The 16,151-nt window shown below is 36.9% G+C and overlaps 1 protein-coding gene across 1 annotated transcript in view; it reads right to left on the reverse strand.

Annotated features, from left to right (window-relative positions):
* LOC106072610 (uncharacterized) overlaps window positions 1–9,256 on the reverse strand; it is a 32,050-nt gene extending 22,794 nt beyond the window's left edge. Inside the window, exons 1-3 of the mRNA XM_013233001.2 lie at window positions 8,930–9,256; window positions 4,536–5,277; window positions 3,256–3,412 (exon numbers count right to left, since the gene is read on the reverse strand). Coding sequence (XP_013088455.2) covers window positions 3,256–3,412; window positions 4,536–5,263 — 885 coding nt within the window. The 5' untranslated portion in view covers window positions 5,264–5,277; window positions 8,930–9,256. The remainder of the gene's footprint in view (window positions 1–3,255; window positions 3,413–4,535; window positions 5,278–8,929) is intronic.
* Between the last annotated feature and the right edge of the window lie 6,895 nt (window positions 9,257–16,151).

A 16,151-nucleotide genomic window follows, 5' to 3' on the forward strand; every position in this document is an offset into this window, starting at 1 on the left:
AAGATTAGTTAATAAATAAGTGGTAGTTTTGTTTGTATCTATAAAGGAGATAACTATTGAAGTATTGAAAGATAAAGCATTAGCTACGCGGTTCTTTCCCTTCCATAAACTAGCCGGTTTTTAAAAAAACTTTCCCATAATTATTCAATGCACGATGTGCAAGGCGTAAAGTCAAGGTCAAGGGTGACGTTTCCAGCTTGCGGTGTTACTCGATCGACCCAATGTTTACTTTCGATGTCTAAAACCAGGCATTCAGTATACCAATTAATGCCTGCTGGATGTTATTTGGTCAGGTCTTTTCAATATGCCCCCCCCCCCTTTTCTTTCTATTTCCCCAGGAAATGAATAATAGAAATTAAACGCTACACAAAAATTTAAATTTTAAAGACATTCTTTAAAACTGCTTAGTTTCTTTCTATAAGGCAAATTCTGGTGTAAGAAAACTATGTCGTTTTGTTTGAAGATTATATAATTCCATTTAAGAGATCTCACAAAATAAAGCCACTATAAATGTACAATATATTTGAATAATTGAAGCCAACTGATTATTGGAAAGCCAGCAATGTCAAAGAAATAGTGCTTGAAAGTTTATAAATTACTTTGTTCTTTCAAATAGTAAAATTCCTTGAACCTAAACATTATCGGCATCTTGATGAACTAAAATAATGAAAGCATGCCCACTGGCCAGTCGCCGACTGTCAGAGACGCAAAAGTCAGGTAAGACAAGAACCAACAGAAGCAATATGACAAGACAACCCTGCAATGCGCATAGACAACCCTGCAATGGACCAAGACAACCCTGCAATGCGCATAGACAACCCTGCAATGGACCAAGACAACCCTGCAATGCGCATAGACAACCCTGCAATGGACCAAGACAACCCTGCAATGGACCAAGACAACCCTGCAATGGGCCAAGACAATCCTGCAATGGGCATAGACAACCCTGCAATGGGCATAGACAACCCTGCAATGGGCATAGACAACCCTTCAATGGGCCTAGTTAAAAACAAGTAACGTTCCCCTTTCAGACCATGCGGTCTATAAGGCAGAAGATTCTGTTTCTTTGGCCAATGGTTAAAGTGCAGGGTTTCATGTGGGCAGCACAACGACCAACCGCCTTTACTTTCCTCAACTTAAGTCAGGTACCCATTTAAGTTGGGTGGACTCAGGGGCTCCCTAAAAATTCTGAAATGCAAAATCCAAATCTTCACCGAGATTCGAACAGAGGACCCCAGGTTCGGAAGCCAAGCGCTCAACCACTCAGCCATGGCAATGGGCAAAGACAACCCTGCTATGGGCCAAGACAACCCTGCTATGGGCCAAGACAACCCTGCAATGGGCCAAGACAGCTTTAAAATGAGCACCATAAGAAAGCAACGATTTCAAGGTAGAGCAGAGCAAAGAAGATGGTTGTCTGGTCATGTGATGTCCGCTCTGGGCTCTCGTCTCAATGGGCCGCCACCATACCCCGCCCTGGTGCTAAGATGAGATAATCTTCAATTTTGAAGGAAGATTCGAATTATGTAAAAAAAAATCTGGAGGGAACTTTCAAAATATGTAAAATAAAAACCAAATAAACAGACGGAACACTCGATGACATAGAAAGGTCAAGAGCTGCTGAAATGGCGCGTGGTTGTTGATGTCCCCTACGCCACATGCACATGTTAAGGAGAGCACGCTATCATGGATGAAACAAGGAAAACAATTTCCACTGTTATTTATATATTTTTTTATGGTATAGACATTTACAAATCGTTTTTGGAAACTTTTTGTTTGCTTGTACTGGGGATAAATAGTTGGCTCCTTCTCTACAATCCATTGCTCAACTTGATACAAGAGATACTGAATGACAGTGTTGATTCTGTGACAATGTTGATTCTGTGACGTTGTTCGTGACACATCAAATTTACAACAGCAAACACGATAGCGAGGCTATAAATTGGCTTCCTTGATTGGTTTGGTGTTGCGACTCCATTAATTGCTTGCTTTTCTATCCATACAAGACAATAGTATTAATAAACGTGTCAGCCCAAGGAGCCAGGGGGTGACATCATTACCAGTAGGGATTGAAAATATCGATAGACTTCGTGCAGGCCTGGATCGCAGAGGCGTCATTTTGAATAGAACTTGGCCCATGGCAATATCATTTCTACTATGAACTGATTTTATTTCAACCATTATCTCCCTTGAAACTTAGACCCACGGAGGCTACTTTAATGGTGGCAGGAAAAAGTTCAGTGTGGCACAAGGAGGAGGGGAAGAAGAGGGTAAAGGGATAAAGCGAAGTTGCAATTAAGATCTTCAATCATGATTGAATTACTGCCATATCCAAATGTTATTACAGTGCTTTTTATGTATATAGTTTGCCCATCGAGTTGGATGTATGTGATGATGTATATAGTTTGTCCATCGAGTTGGATGTATGTGATGATGTATATAGTTTGCCCATCGAGTTGGATGTATGTGATCATGTATATAGTTTGTCCATCGAGTTAGATGTATGTGATGATGTATATAGTTTGTCCATCGAGTTGGATGTATGTGATGATGTATATAGTTTGTCCATCGAGTTGGATGTATGTGATGATGTATATAGTTTGTCCATCGAGTTGGATGTATGTGATGATGTATATAGTTTGCCCATCGAGTTGGATGTATGTGATGATGTATATAGTTTGTCCATCGAGTTGGATGTATGTGATCATGTATATAGTTTGTCCATCGAGTTGGATGTATGTGATGATGTATATAGTTTGTCCATCTTGATACGGGAAAGATATAGAACACTAAGGTGTAATATAGTTGAAGGCACACCATAGAATACTCCATACAGCTGATTATACACAACAAACAAGGTGTCAACTTAGCCTTAAAAACTATCAAGTAAAACGCATTTGGTTTGTCCATATATAATGTATCTCTACCATGTATAGATTGTATCAAAATCATTTAACTTCAATCAGAGATACATACAAAAAAAAATCACTCCTACACAATTTATTTCTTTTCTTCGCGTATTGATTTCACGACTCACTCCACACCATTACATTTAGTTTTGATGAAATAATTAAAATCATTTTTTAATTACACTATCCACGTAGTTTATACAAACCGATAAAGCCGCAAAAACGTCTGGTAAAAAATTGATGTCTGGCATTTAATCATATTATATTACGTCAGTAATCAGAAAAAGGGAAATAATTGTCATGTAAAAAAAATGAGTGTCTGGAAACTGATGAAATTAGTACTCACACGTCTGGGGGTCAGTCCTTCACATGAGTTTTGGAAACGATCGGTTGCAGACGAACTCGGTTGGCGTCCAGTAGAATACCGCCAGTTTTGAATCCTGCTGACGGCAGACGTTGCACGTCTCTGACGATATATTGTCTTAAGTCTTTCCTCCAAAAACCTAAAGTTGAAATAGAAGGAAATGAACAAAATGTACATTTCACCGATATAATTATTAAGCGATCATGCGAGATCTCTAGCTAGTCACGTGATATGCGTCTTGCAATGTAGTATCGATGGCTCCACTCTAGAACCCTAACCCACCTCTATCCGCCGCCATCTTGTGGGAGGTCTGGGCTAGGATGTAATGATCTTCAAATCTGAAGGAATACCAGGAACATAAAATAGACAATAATACCTAGACTTAGTAAGGCATAACATACAGTATTTTTAAAATCTTGTTATTACATACGTGTCGTACTGTTATGGAATATTGTATCTAGGCTAAACTAATATTTTGGTTTCATTTTGAATTAGTTTTGACAGACTTCGAACAAGAAAGTTTTTCTTCTGTTGTGGTAAATTTGTTTGTTGAGCAATTCACTGCATAAGGACACACATACACACATACATACATGAGGGCATTGCATTGCTTTGATTTTAAAAAAAATCACATTGAAAGCAAACAATGAAGGAGAGAACTGTTAAAGTTCTAAATCAAAAGTACACAGGGAAAAACAAGCAGAATATGTTATAAAACATAGCTTCTCTAAGGGGAAGAACCTCAGAAACTACTACTATATATATATATATATATATATATATATATATATATATATATATATATATATATATATATATATATATATATATATATATATCAATACTGCATGAATAAGCTCCCCTTTTTATTTTAAAAAATAATTTATTACCACTAGCAGATGAACTAATTGGTTAATTTAATTTTATTGACTGATGTATTGTCATCAACTGAATAATTATGCGAAAGTTCAACTTGATTCGAGGACTGGAAGTGGGAGGAAAAAACCTGTACAATTCGTGATAAGGGGACTAATCCACATCTCTAAATAAGAAGTATATCTTTCCTTTATTCAGTACCAAACAAAATAATTAATAACCACTAATTAAACTAATTGTTTAATTTTTTTTATTGATTCATGTTTTGTTAGTTAAAATAAATAATTGTAGAAAGTTTCAACTTGATCCGAGATTGAGTGTGGAAGAAATAACGTGTACAAATTGTACAGAGTTGCTATAAACTATAAATTAAATAAACGCTCTACCTTTTGGCTTTGACAGTGTTGTAGACTGCAGTAATTGGACGAATAATTGTCTTTCTGGTTGTAGGCAAATCTAAGGTTATTGGTGTGGACATATCAACATCTTCATTCTTGCTTTCAGTTTCGTGTACTCCAGGCAACATCTCCTCTTGGCGAACACTCCCTCGACTTCGGGCTCTTGAGATGGATGTCTTAGGTCTAGAGCCTGAGGACAAAAATGCTGATTCTACTCGCTGTGACAACGGAGTGTAGTTTCTCAGCACTATTTGACTTGTTTTTTGGTTGTTGTTTGTTATGTCTGGCATGCTGTAATCTGAACAGTGATCACTGGATGTCGCTGGCCTCCCAGAAGAAAACGCGACGGCTCGGTGCTTGTTCCTGTCAAGTCCAGGCTCGCTTTGTGTCTGCAATGAAGTCTGGCTCCTGAGTGGAAGTTTTGAAAAAGAATCCACTGGCAGCAAGCGGCTTTCTTTTCCATCGGAGTCGCTGTTTGAAGTTACCTCCCTACCCGGGATGACATTACCGTAGTGGTCAATGTAGGCGGGCGGACGGTGGTTCTGAAACAGGTCGTCAGAGCTGATGGTTCTCAAATTCCGGTTGATGCGCCTGTGCCGATGTGAGACGCTCTGTCTGACGTTGTGGCTCCTAGAAGCTTCAGACAAGTCACGTGATCCGTGTGGATTACGCAATCGTCCACTTGTTATCCACACGTAGTTCTCTTGATCCATCATTGGATAACTTTTCCCTGTTGATAAGAAATGAATTCAGTTTCAATGTATTTCAAAATAAACCATTGAACATTTCAATGCGAAGTTAATAAATCTCATTGGGTTGAATATTTAATTCTGTTTGGATTACCAGCAGACGATTACACAAAACGTTGTAGAGATCAAATTCTGCTATACTGAAAATTGTCTACCGAACGAATACAAAGATGACATTTGCACCGGAACTTCGTCATGCCTCCCCCCCCCCCCCCCAATGATGGTCCTGGGCTAGAATCCTGGCCGCCGCCACCCCAGTGATGGTCCTGCGCTTGAATCTTGCCTGCTACCACCCCATGACTTAAAAGAGATTTAGGCTCTGTCGTAAAAATCTTTCTTTCTGATAGAAAGTCTGAAACTTAAAAGTCAAATGACAATCTCCTTAAAAATATTTTATTTATTAATCAATTTGTTTTGTTTTTTTTTTTAGAAGAATTCCTTTAACTTGTTTGTTTGTTCGGTATCACTTTTTCTTTTTTGGGAAACTTCGAGAAATCTTTTTGTCTTCTCTTGTTTTTGAACTACGATGGTCAAGCCACATATTTTTCATCTCAGTACACACATTGTTGACCACTGGCCTGATAAGAAGCTGAGTCTATTTCTAGAACGTAGGCCTACATTAGGAAAAATAAGAATGATACCAAGTGTTATGGCCCGATTTGTTTCGGAAATAGGGGGAAAGTTTTTACTTAGTGACAATGACGTCAGAGATCTTTAAAAAGACAGAAAAGACAAAAAGACTTATAACGAAATAGAAGTCGGACAGAAACAAGACGCTTTCTTAACAACTTAGAAAGAAGGAGCATTTTATAAACGGTTAGAAGTAGATGACATTCGACGGTTCCCTTCATGATTATTAAACGTGTTTAATGTTCAACACCAGAGTCGACTACCTTTATTGATTGTTCGGCCTTTCACCGGTGCTATCGGTTTCATTCAGTGTTACCTCCATTTGGGTTTGTTTTCATCCGACACCGCGGTAGCGCTTAACACAAGAAGCACTTGATCTCCCAAGACGTGATAGTAGATCTTTACAATTTGATCAAGAAAATAGTAATTCTGAGCCGATGTGAGAAATGTGTGCCAGCTCTAGAGCTAGTGATTGCAACATAATGTTTTGTGAGATCCGAGCTTAAAGCTTTCCATCTCCTCACACTAGAGAGTGCTGCTCTTCTCAAACTAATCTTACACCTAATAGTTCAACTTGTCAGTTAAAACACGAGCCGCTGCAAAACTAGGACAGTTAAAAGAAAAGAAGCGAAACGAAATCAATACCAGCATTAAGATATATATGTATTTCAAGAGATAAGCCAGCCTGGAGAGCTCTGATCAAATATTTGATTTTTGTTTTCTTTTTGAACGCAGACTTAGCTTCTAAGGAACTTAAGGATTTTACTTTCTGGAGTGTTCGTCTTAGCACTTGTCAACAATCTTCTTATCTTTATCTTTTATGTTTTAGCCCACTCACTTAGTAACTTAAGTTACTTGCGAGATAACTTGTGGAATTAAACATTTCAATTTAAAATTGACAAACAAACAAGTGACATATTTTTGTTTAAATACAATTCCTCCTTCACGAAGCGGATGTCTCTTTGTACAAGCGATTACTTTGTACTTCATAAATGATAAGAAGGGCAGATAAAAAAGGAATTTTTTTTTGCTTCGCCCTATTCCTTCTATTCCCCCCCCCCCTTCCCGAATAAAAAAATTCTATTAAATAAAAATAAATGTCTAATGCTAGGACTATAGATCCAGACTTAGAAGACGGTGCGCAAAATTTACTTTACTTTAATCCATGCTTTAATTTACTCTTTAATGTATATACGCGAGAATACCCCCTGGCGTATGTATGTTCAACATAGAGATTGTCTTGACCTCATGACAAATTTTAAATCTAGATTTTATGTTAAAAATTATACTTTGAAAAGTCATAACAATCAAACAAGAGTTCTCCCAGTGCAGCCAATTAGTAATTTTTTTCCCCAGTGATATACATTAGCTTTCAAATTACTAGGAAAATCATTAGAGCCGTTTTCGAGAACCGTGTCCAGGTTTTTGAGCTCATCCACCCAGAAGGTTCCATGAATGTGTGACTTGAACAGAGGTATTGTAAAAACGTATAGCCAATTCATGTTACAGTGACTATCTTTGTTACTGGTAAAAGACCACAAAAATATTGGTCTAGGGTGGCAGAACCAAAATTGATCTATCTAGGACTAAGAAAGCAGACAACAAATATCTAGGTCTTGAGATGGCAGACCATATATATCTAGGTCTTGACATAACAGTCTACAAATATGTTGGTCTTGAGATCGAAGAACACAAATATATATGTTTTGAGATAGCAGAGCAAAGATATGTAGATCTTGAGATGGCAGACCATAGATTTGTAGGAATAGATAATATTTAAGCTTATGTAAGACCACAGATAAAATGCTTTAATTTCAAACTGATATTTGAAATAAAACTTAGACATTAAAATGAAATAAGATTGAGTTTTAGGTAGCCCCATTCTTCACCCACAATGTTGCGCCGTAACTAAATATGTAACTCTAAAAACAAAAGCTGAAAAATGATATATTTAATATGAAAATAGAAAAATAATTTATTTAATGTTAAAATTAGTTTTGTCATAAAAAGTAGCTACTTTTTAATTAAGAAAAAAAAATGTGTCTGGTATCTACAGCTATTAGTAAAACAAAACAATAGCTTGTCTGATAGCTACAGTCATTAGTACATCAAAATACTACCACTGTGTATTGTATCATTAGTTCATAAAAAATGTTCTTTAATGTTAAGTAATACAACGTAAAGGACGTTAGGCCTCGTGAACATCGGAATAGTTTATACTTTAAAATGTTAGGCCTCGAGAACATCGGAATAGTTTATACTTTAAAATGTTAGGCCTCGAGAACATCGGAATAGTTTATACTTTAAAATGTTAGGCCTCGAGAACATCGGAATAGTTTATACTTTAAAATGTTAGGCCTCGAGAACATCGGAATAGTTTATACTTTAAAATGTTAGGCCTCGTGAAAGTCTGAATAGTTTATACTTTAAAATGTTAAAAAATATTAGTTTTTTTTTTTTAATTTGTGTGTTCCATGTATCAAATAAACAAAATCTGCCATTCTATGAATCAACAGTGTCACATAAATTATTAAATACTCCATAACAATTAAATTTACAGTCACGAATACACACACATATACACACAAAAGAGAGAAAAAATGCATTTAATGAAATCATATGTAGATGTCAACATTAAAAAAAAACTCAGCTGAATGTTTCATTGTATGTTTACTTCTATGTTTACTTCTATGAACTGGTAAACAAATATCATGTGACTATCATTACAATAAGAAACATTGAAATAAATACGTTTCAAACTGAGAAGTACATCTTTCTTGCTAATTACTATCAATCATTGTCAGTGAAATATCTAACATTTTTCTAATTCACTTTACTTATGGCATATACAAAAAAAAAAATATCCTACAACTATTATTGTGGCGCTTAATTTTGCAAGCTTAGCATCACTGTAAAGTCTCCAACATTTTAACATAAACACTTATTGAGACTAAGATATTTAATGACGAATTTAATTATTTGTCATGAAACTCAAACGTTTACCTTGAACGAGGCGAAGTTTATCTAGCTATAAGGGCAACAACTCTCCGAAACACGGTGACATTTTGTTCCGTGTCAAGGCATTGTACTGGCACAGCCATTCACAACATTCTCTTTTTCATAAACATGCAACGAACTAGACTTTCCGTCTTCCTCTCTTAATAAAAAAAAACCCCGTCAGAGAGAACGTTGAACGTTGACTGTGCCGCAATGGCACCCGCTATCGTAAACCCCTAAACGACAAAGAAACATAAGTCCATATCATAAGAATTTATGACAGGGTTTTCATGATCGATTGAAAAATAGATTATTGAAATCATTCAAACCAAGAACAGTGAGGCCATTGAAATCTACACAGGGTTTGAGAAAACTTGGAGAACTCTCAATAAGTGTTCAAGTATTTACAGCACACAGCAAGAATTGCAGTTTGGCTAACGGACTGTGAATGACCTACGTTTGTTTGGTTTATTGATTTTTAAAAGTGTATATGACATAGAAGTTTGTGTATACAGGCTTGGAGGTTTTATAACCAGCCCTAAAGTTAAACGACCATAAACCACTTCTTCTCTTATACCTAGATTCGCTTCCAACTCGACGACGATACCATCTTTCACTTTAGTTTACAAAAGCCTACACATATAATGATCTCTATTAGTTGTCGAGAAACAATTAAACGCTTGATTAGAGCTAGCAACGCATTCTGACCATTTCACATGAAAGTCGCTTCGACTCTAAAAATCCAAGTACTTATCACAACCCTTTTGAATTGCTCCGAGGTGGGGTGTGAAATATATAATGATTTAGCTTTAGGGACTCGAAATGGTAAATCTACGAAGTAGTGCGAAGAAATAATCTGGCGTTCTGGTGAAATGTAATATGGATTGAATTGAGGCATTGCTTGCTGTTTGATCGTCTGTTTCTATGCCACACGGTTAACGGAGTGTCATGTGGCCAGCACAACGGTCAACCGCCTTTGCATCATCTGCCCCATAGATAGCATGGTCTGAAAGGGGAACTTTTTTGTTGTTTGAAAGCTGCGCTTGATGAAACACTATCTCCAATTTCGTTTCGATGATAAGCACATGTGAATTTGTTTACCAGAAGCTCAAATTAGGATGCAGAACTAAGACAAGACATTCTGCTCACTCTGATTACAAGGACAAAACAAAACAACAACAACAACCCAAAACAAATGCCAGGTAATCAAGTCACCAAGTTACCAAACGTAAGCTACATGTCACGATATTCAAGACAAAATGACCAAAAACACAAGCTTAAGTCACATAAAAAATAACCACAATGCATTTGTTACATTGGCCATTAAATAATAAAACCAAACATCTCTACCCATTCTGTGCATCTGCACATTGTTATATATATTTTCATAGATGCTATATATTTGTATAGGCTGAACATGAATTCTAATGAGTACCTGACATGAGTGGCGGAAAAGTAAAGGCAATGTGTCGTTGTGCTGGCCACATGACACCCTCATTAACCGTGGACCATAGAAACAGATGACGTTAACATCATCTGCCCCATAGATCCCTAGGTCTGACAGGGGAACTAACTTTATACTTTTGATGAGTCATTTCATTTTCTTTACAAAATATCGTACAGTGGCGTATATAAATTTGTGTCGGTATCAAACATGTATTATCATTATTATTTGTTTATATGGACCATCAGAGCAAAGCTCAAAATAATAGAATAAAAGAAAAGGTTGAAGTCGATAAAAAAAAAGAAAGTGTCTGTGCTACTTTCCATGCCTAGTTCACCCCAGCATGTCATGTGTACCATGTCTGGCAGTGTCAAGTGTCACTGTCTTTGATGTCACTGTTATATCAAGTCCCAGGTTGCATTCGTATGCACACAGCCATGACAAGACGCAATGAATGACGACAATAACACTTCAATAATTTATTGCATACTCAATTTCAGCCTGTACAGGACGTCACAGCACTGACGGGAGATAGGCCCAATAAAAATTTAATTGCACAAGTTAAAATTTATAGACACCAACGGCAATTTAAAATTTAATATGTTCGTAGGTTGTAGAAAGAATGAAAGCAGGCCATGGTGACTTTATTTAATTATTCAGACTCTCAGATCATAAAAATATGTTCTATTGAAGGAAGAGTTGCAGATTAAAAACAACTTCAATGTGCTGGGTAGGCTGCCTTGAAGACATCTCAATACATAGATCACTAGTGACCAACCTAGAAAAAGGGGAGATACACTTTGCAATATTGAGGCCTATGCCAGCTATTGGGCGGTCCTCCCATGTTACTCAATGTAGGCTTTTTAAATTTTTTTAAGTATTTAAAAAATCTTTTTCTTGTTTTAAAGTAACCGTTGCACTTACTTCAAACTCACTGAAAGTGTAAGTGAAATCTGATTTTTAACAGTGTTTTAGTTTGTCATATCTAAGTGTGACAGACAGCGTGTCAATAAAGCTTTAGCTTACAACACTATAGACACAGGCTCAGTACAATGGTCTATGTGTATGTAGTCTAGTCAACATAGAACGCATGTTTGCTTACTATTCAATCTACCCACACGAAAGTTAGAGCGAGCTTTTCAACGGAATCAATTACCTTGAACTAGCGTCTACCCTTGTTGGCTGTGTTTGGAGTGGACGTGACCTAGGAAGTAAAAGCGAAGCTAAAAATGCTTCTCATAATGGTAGCATTTAAAGTTCTAAATTTCTTTGTTATTTTTAAAAATATACTCCCTAAAGAAGACGCGTCAGATTTAGAACAACTTTCTAGTAAGATTTCTACCCTAAAAGCATTTGGTTTACTTGTTACTTGTTTTTATTTTACAGCCTAATTTATTTCAAACATTTATTTACATAATTCTTGTTGTAAATTTTTAGCACTTTGTTAATATTGGGACATGAGCTTTAGGTTTACCTTATTTTAATCCTAGACATTTTTTACTCTAATTAATTCGAAATTAAAACACAATTAACCAAGTTGAAGCAATACAACAAAACATTACTGTCACAGTTTTCCAATTATATTTATAATAATAACTCGATAGAATCTACCTTAGGTCTCGATACGTCTAGGTGTCCCTGGTTCAGTTCTAGTTAACGAAATAAAACAATGAAACCACTAGATCAAACACATAAACTTTAATCAGCTTTACTGCATATCACACACGCTGGTCTCTCTCTGAAAACAAAACACACTTCCGGTCATTTGCGCAGAATGTAAAAATAGATTATACATACATGCACACATTCATCCGTGACAATTACAATAGGAATTTCGTTTTCTTGAAAAGAATGAAAGTTTTTATTTTACTCAAAGCAACTCAAGCACCTCATTCTGCAAATATTTTTTTGTTTTGTATATTTCAGAAACAAGAAATCCTTTTTGGATTTCCCAAAAATTGTTCATTTGTACACCACAGACCTTTCTATAAATTAGACCTAGACTGGAAAACGGAAACAAATGCTTATCCAAACGTGATGTATGTAACTCTTTTTTCAAGCTGTACACATCACAGCCCTCTCTACGTCCAATTGATGTGTGACATTTACATTAGGTCATCTTTAAGGTTTTTTGTATGAGGTATCCTGACCTAGTTAATTTAAGAATTCTAAAATACCACAAGGTAAAAGTTTTAAGCGAACTAGAGTTCAAAGAAAATAAATGATGAATCCATTGCATTCTTGAAATGATTAGGGGGGGGGGGGGCTTATCTGTACATTAAAGACCATACTTCTAGATAGATCAACTCAAGATGCTATTACATGTATGAGACTAACTAGACTGATCAAGTAAGGTGGACACAATTGGTTTGGTCATGGGGCACTTTGCTGATATAAGTCTTAAAAGTGAAGCCAAAAAAGTGAAGCCAGACTTTGACACCAAGACATAATTTAGACATAGATTGATCTAGACAAAATGTTTTCATACTTTTATATCTCCTTAAAACAAAGTACATGAGGGTTTTTAAAAATTATTCTTTTGAAAAAAAACTCTCTCTCTTTCCATCTTTATCTTCTCTCTGTCTCTCTTTATCTCTCTCTTCTCTCTCTTTATATCTCTCTCTTTATCGCTCTCTCTTTCTCTCTCTCTTTATCTCTCTCTCTTTATGTATCTATCTTCTCTCTCTTTATTTCTCTCATTTTCTATCTTTTTCTCTCTCTTTATCTCTCTCTTCTGTCCTATATCTTGCTCTTTCCTCTTTTTTTCTCTCTCTCCCCTCTCTCTCTTTCCATCTTTCTCTTCGTTCTCTTTCTCTCTCGCTCTTTATCTCTCACTTCTCTCTCTTGCTTTCCCTTTTTATTCATCTAGATATCTTTAAACAATTGGAAATAAAATAAAAGAATGTTAGATTAAAAAATGTTACATAAGCTTTAATGTGTTGGAGATGTAGCGCCAGTGGCGATAAAGTGTATATCTCACTCCATCATTCATTCAATTAGAAATAAGAAATGACTTTTTATAGAAATGTATAATTAGTAAGAAATGGCAGGAATAAAAAAACTGTTATTAAAGTTTGAGTCTTTTTAAATACTTTTTTTAAAAACCAACTTAAAGGATATTTATTGTATTTGAGTAGACTGGAACCAAAATATTTGAATGATTCATACGTTTAATAGCAGTTTTATAACTGCCACCTGAGCTGGCGGCTCATACGGAAGCCTCTTCAATCCTCTTGAAAATAAGACAGTTTGGAGAAGTTTTATTCCTTTTAAAAAAAAATTCTTGTCATAATCCAAAAATATATAGGTAAGTGTAAAGTTAGTTCAGGGAATGGAGACTAGTCTCAGAGACACGAAAACGCCAAATATTTCAATTGCTTTTACAGTCACAGGGAAACTTAAAGTTAAACATTGAGATAAAACTTTGAATTTTCTTTTGAATTCAAGTAGTTTTTTAAAAATGTGAATGGACATATGTTACATTGAAAGAAAAAGTAAACAAAAATATATTTTGAATCAACTCTTACTAGGAAATGGTCAAACTACTTGTCCATCATTTCTCAATGTATTTATTCCTTACACTATTTCATCATTTCAAGAAGTGTTCCGACTTAACGTTTTGTTTCGTTGGTTTCATTTTGAACAATTTCATGACGTAAAGCCAAATTTGATTTCTCGAGACTGAAATAAATCTGAAAGATTAGGACGATCAAACCAGAGTTTTCACTGGAAGATCAATTACCTAGTGATTTTTTTCCCCAAACTGTTTCTTGGAAAATCTTCCAAGCCCCATTAGCAAACAATAACTTCTCCCTTCTAGCGAGAATTGAAACAATTAAACTCTTGTTTTAGCTATTGCAGTTTTTAAATGTATCTCAGTAGACATCGATTATAGGGACTCACTAACAATGTGAAACATAGACTCCTTTCTCTTCTTTCTCTTCCCCACCTCTATATCTCTCTCTACTGTTGCTCTCTTCCTCACCTCTATATCTCTCTCTACCATTGCTCTCTTCCTCACCTCTATATCTCTCTCTACCATTGCTCTCTTCCTCACCTCTATATCTCTCTCTACCATTGCTCTCTTCCTCACCTCTATATCTCTCTCTACCATTGCTCTCTTCCTCACCTCTATATCTCTCTCTACCATTGCTCTCTTCCTCACCTCTATATCTCTCTCTACCATTGCTCTCTTCCTCACCTCTATATCTCTCTCTACCATTGCTCTCTTCCTCACCTCTATATCTCTCTCTACCATTGCTCTCTTCCTCACTTCTATATCTCACTCTACCATTGCTCTCTTCCTCACCTCTATATCTCTACCATTGCTCTCTCCCTCACCTCTATATCTCTCTCTACCGTTGCTCTCTTCCTCACCTCTCTCTCTCTCTCTACCATTGCTCTCTTCCTCACCTCTATATCTCTCTCTACCATTGCTCTCTTCCTCACCTCTCTCTCTCTCTCTACCATTGCTCTCTTCCTCACCTCTATATCTCTCTCTACCATTGCTCTCTTCCTCACCTCTCTCTCTCTCTCTACCATTGCTCTCTTCCTCACCTCTATATCTCTCTTTACCATTGCTCTCTTCTTCACCTCTCTCTCTCTCTCTACCATTGCTCTCTTCCTCACCTCTATATCTCTCTTTACTATTGCTCTCTTCCTCACCTCTCTCTCTCTCTCTACCATTGCTCTCTCCCTCACCTCTATATCTCTCTCTACCGTTGCTCTCTTCCTCACTTCTATATCTCTCTCTACCATTGCTCTCTTCCTCACCTCTCTCTCTCTCTCTACCATTGCTCTCTTCCTCACCTCTCTCTCTCTACCATTGCTCTCTCCCTCACCTCTATATCTCTCTCTACCATTGCTCTCTTCCTCACTTCTATATCTCTCTCTACCATTGCTCTCTTCCTCACCTCTCTCTCTCTCTCTACCATTGCTCTCTTCCTCACCTCTCTCTCTCTCTCTACCATTGCTCTCTTCCTCACCTCTATATCTCTCTCTACCATTGCTCTCTTCCTCACCTCTCTCTCTCTCTCTCTACCATTGCTCTCTTCCTCACCTCTCTCTCTCTCTCTACCATTGCTCTCTTCCTCACCTCTATATCTCTCTCTACCATTGCTCTCTTCCTCACCTCTATATCTCACTCTACCATTGCTCTCTTCCTCACTTCTATATCTCTCTCTACCATTGCTCTCTTCCTCACCTCTATATCTCTCTCTACCATTGCTCTCTTCCTCACCTCTCTCTCTCTCTCTACAATTGCTCTCTTCCTCACTTCTATATCTCACTCTACCATTGCTCTCTTCCTCACCTCTATATCTCTCTTTACCATTGCTCTCTTCCTCACCTCTCTCTCTCTCTCTACCATTGCTCTCTTCCTCACTTCTATATCTCACTCTACCATTGCTCTCTTCCTCACCTCTATATCTCTACCATTGCTCTCTCCCTCACCTCTATATCTCTCTCTACCGTTGCTCTCTTCCTCACCTCTCTCTCTCTCTCTACCATTGCTCTCTTCCTCACCTCTATATCTCTCTCTACCATTGCTCTCTTCCTCACCTCTCTCTCTCTCTCTACCATTGCTCTCTTCCTCACCTCTATATCTCTCTCTACCATTGCTCTCTTCCTCACCTCTCTCTCTCTCTCTACCATTGCTCTCTTCCTCACCTCTATATCTCTCTTTACCATTGCTCTCTTCTTCACCTCTCTCTCTCTCTCTACCATTGCTCTCTTCCTCACCTCTATATCTCTCTTTACCATTGCTCTCTTCCTCACCTCTCTCTC

Source organism: Biomphalaria glabrata, chromosome 1, assembly GCF_947242115.1.
Source record: "Biomphalaria glabrata chromosome 1, xgBioGlab47.1, whole genome shotgun sequence".
In the NCBI taxonomy this organism is placed as follows: domain Eukaryota; kingdom Metazoa; phylum Mollusca; class Gastropoda; family Planorbidae; genus Biomphalaria; species Biomphalaria glabrata.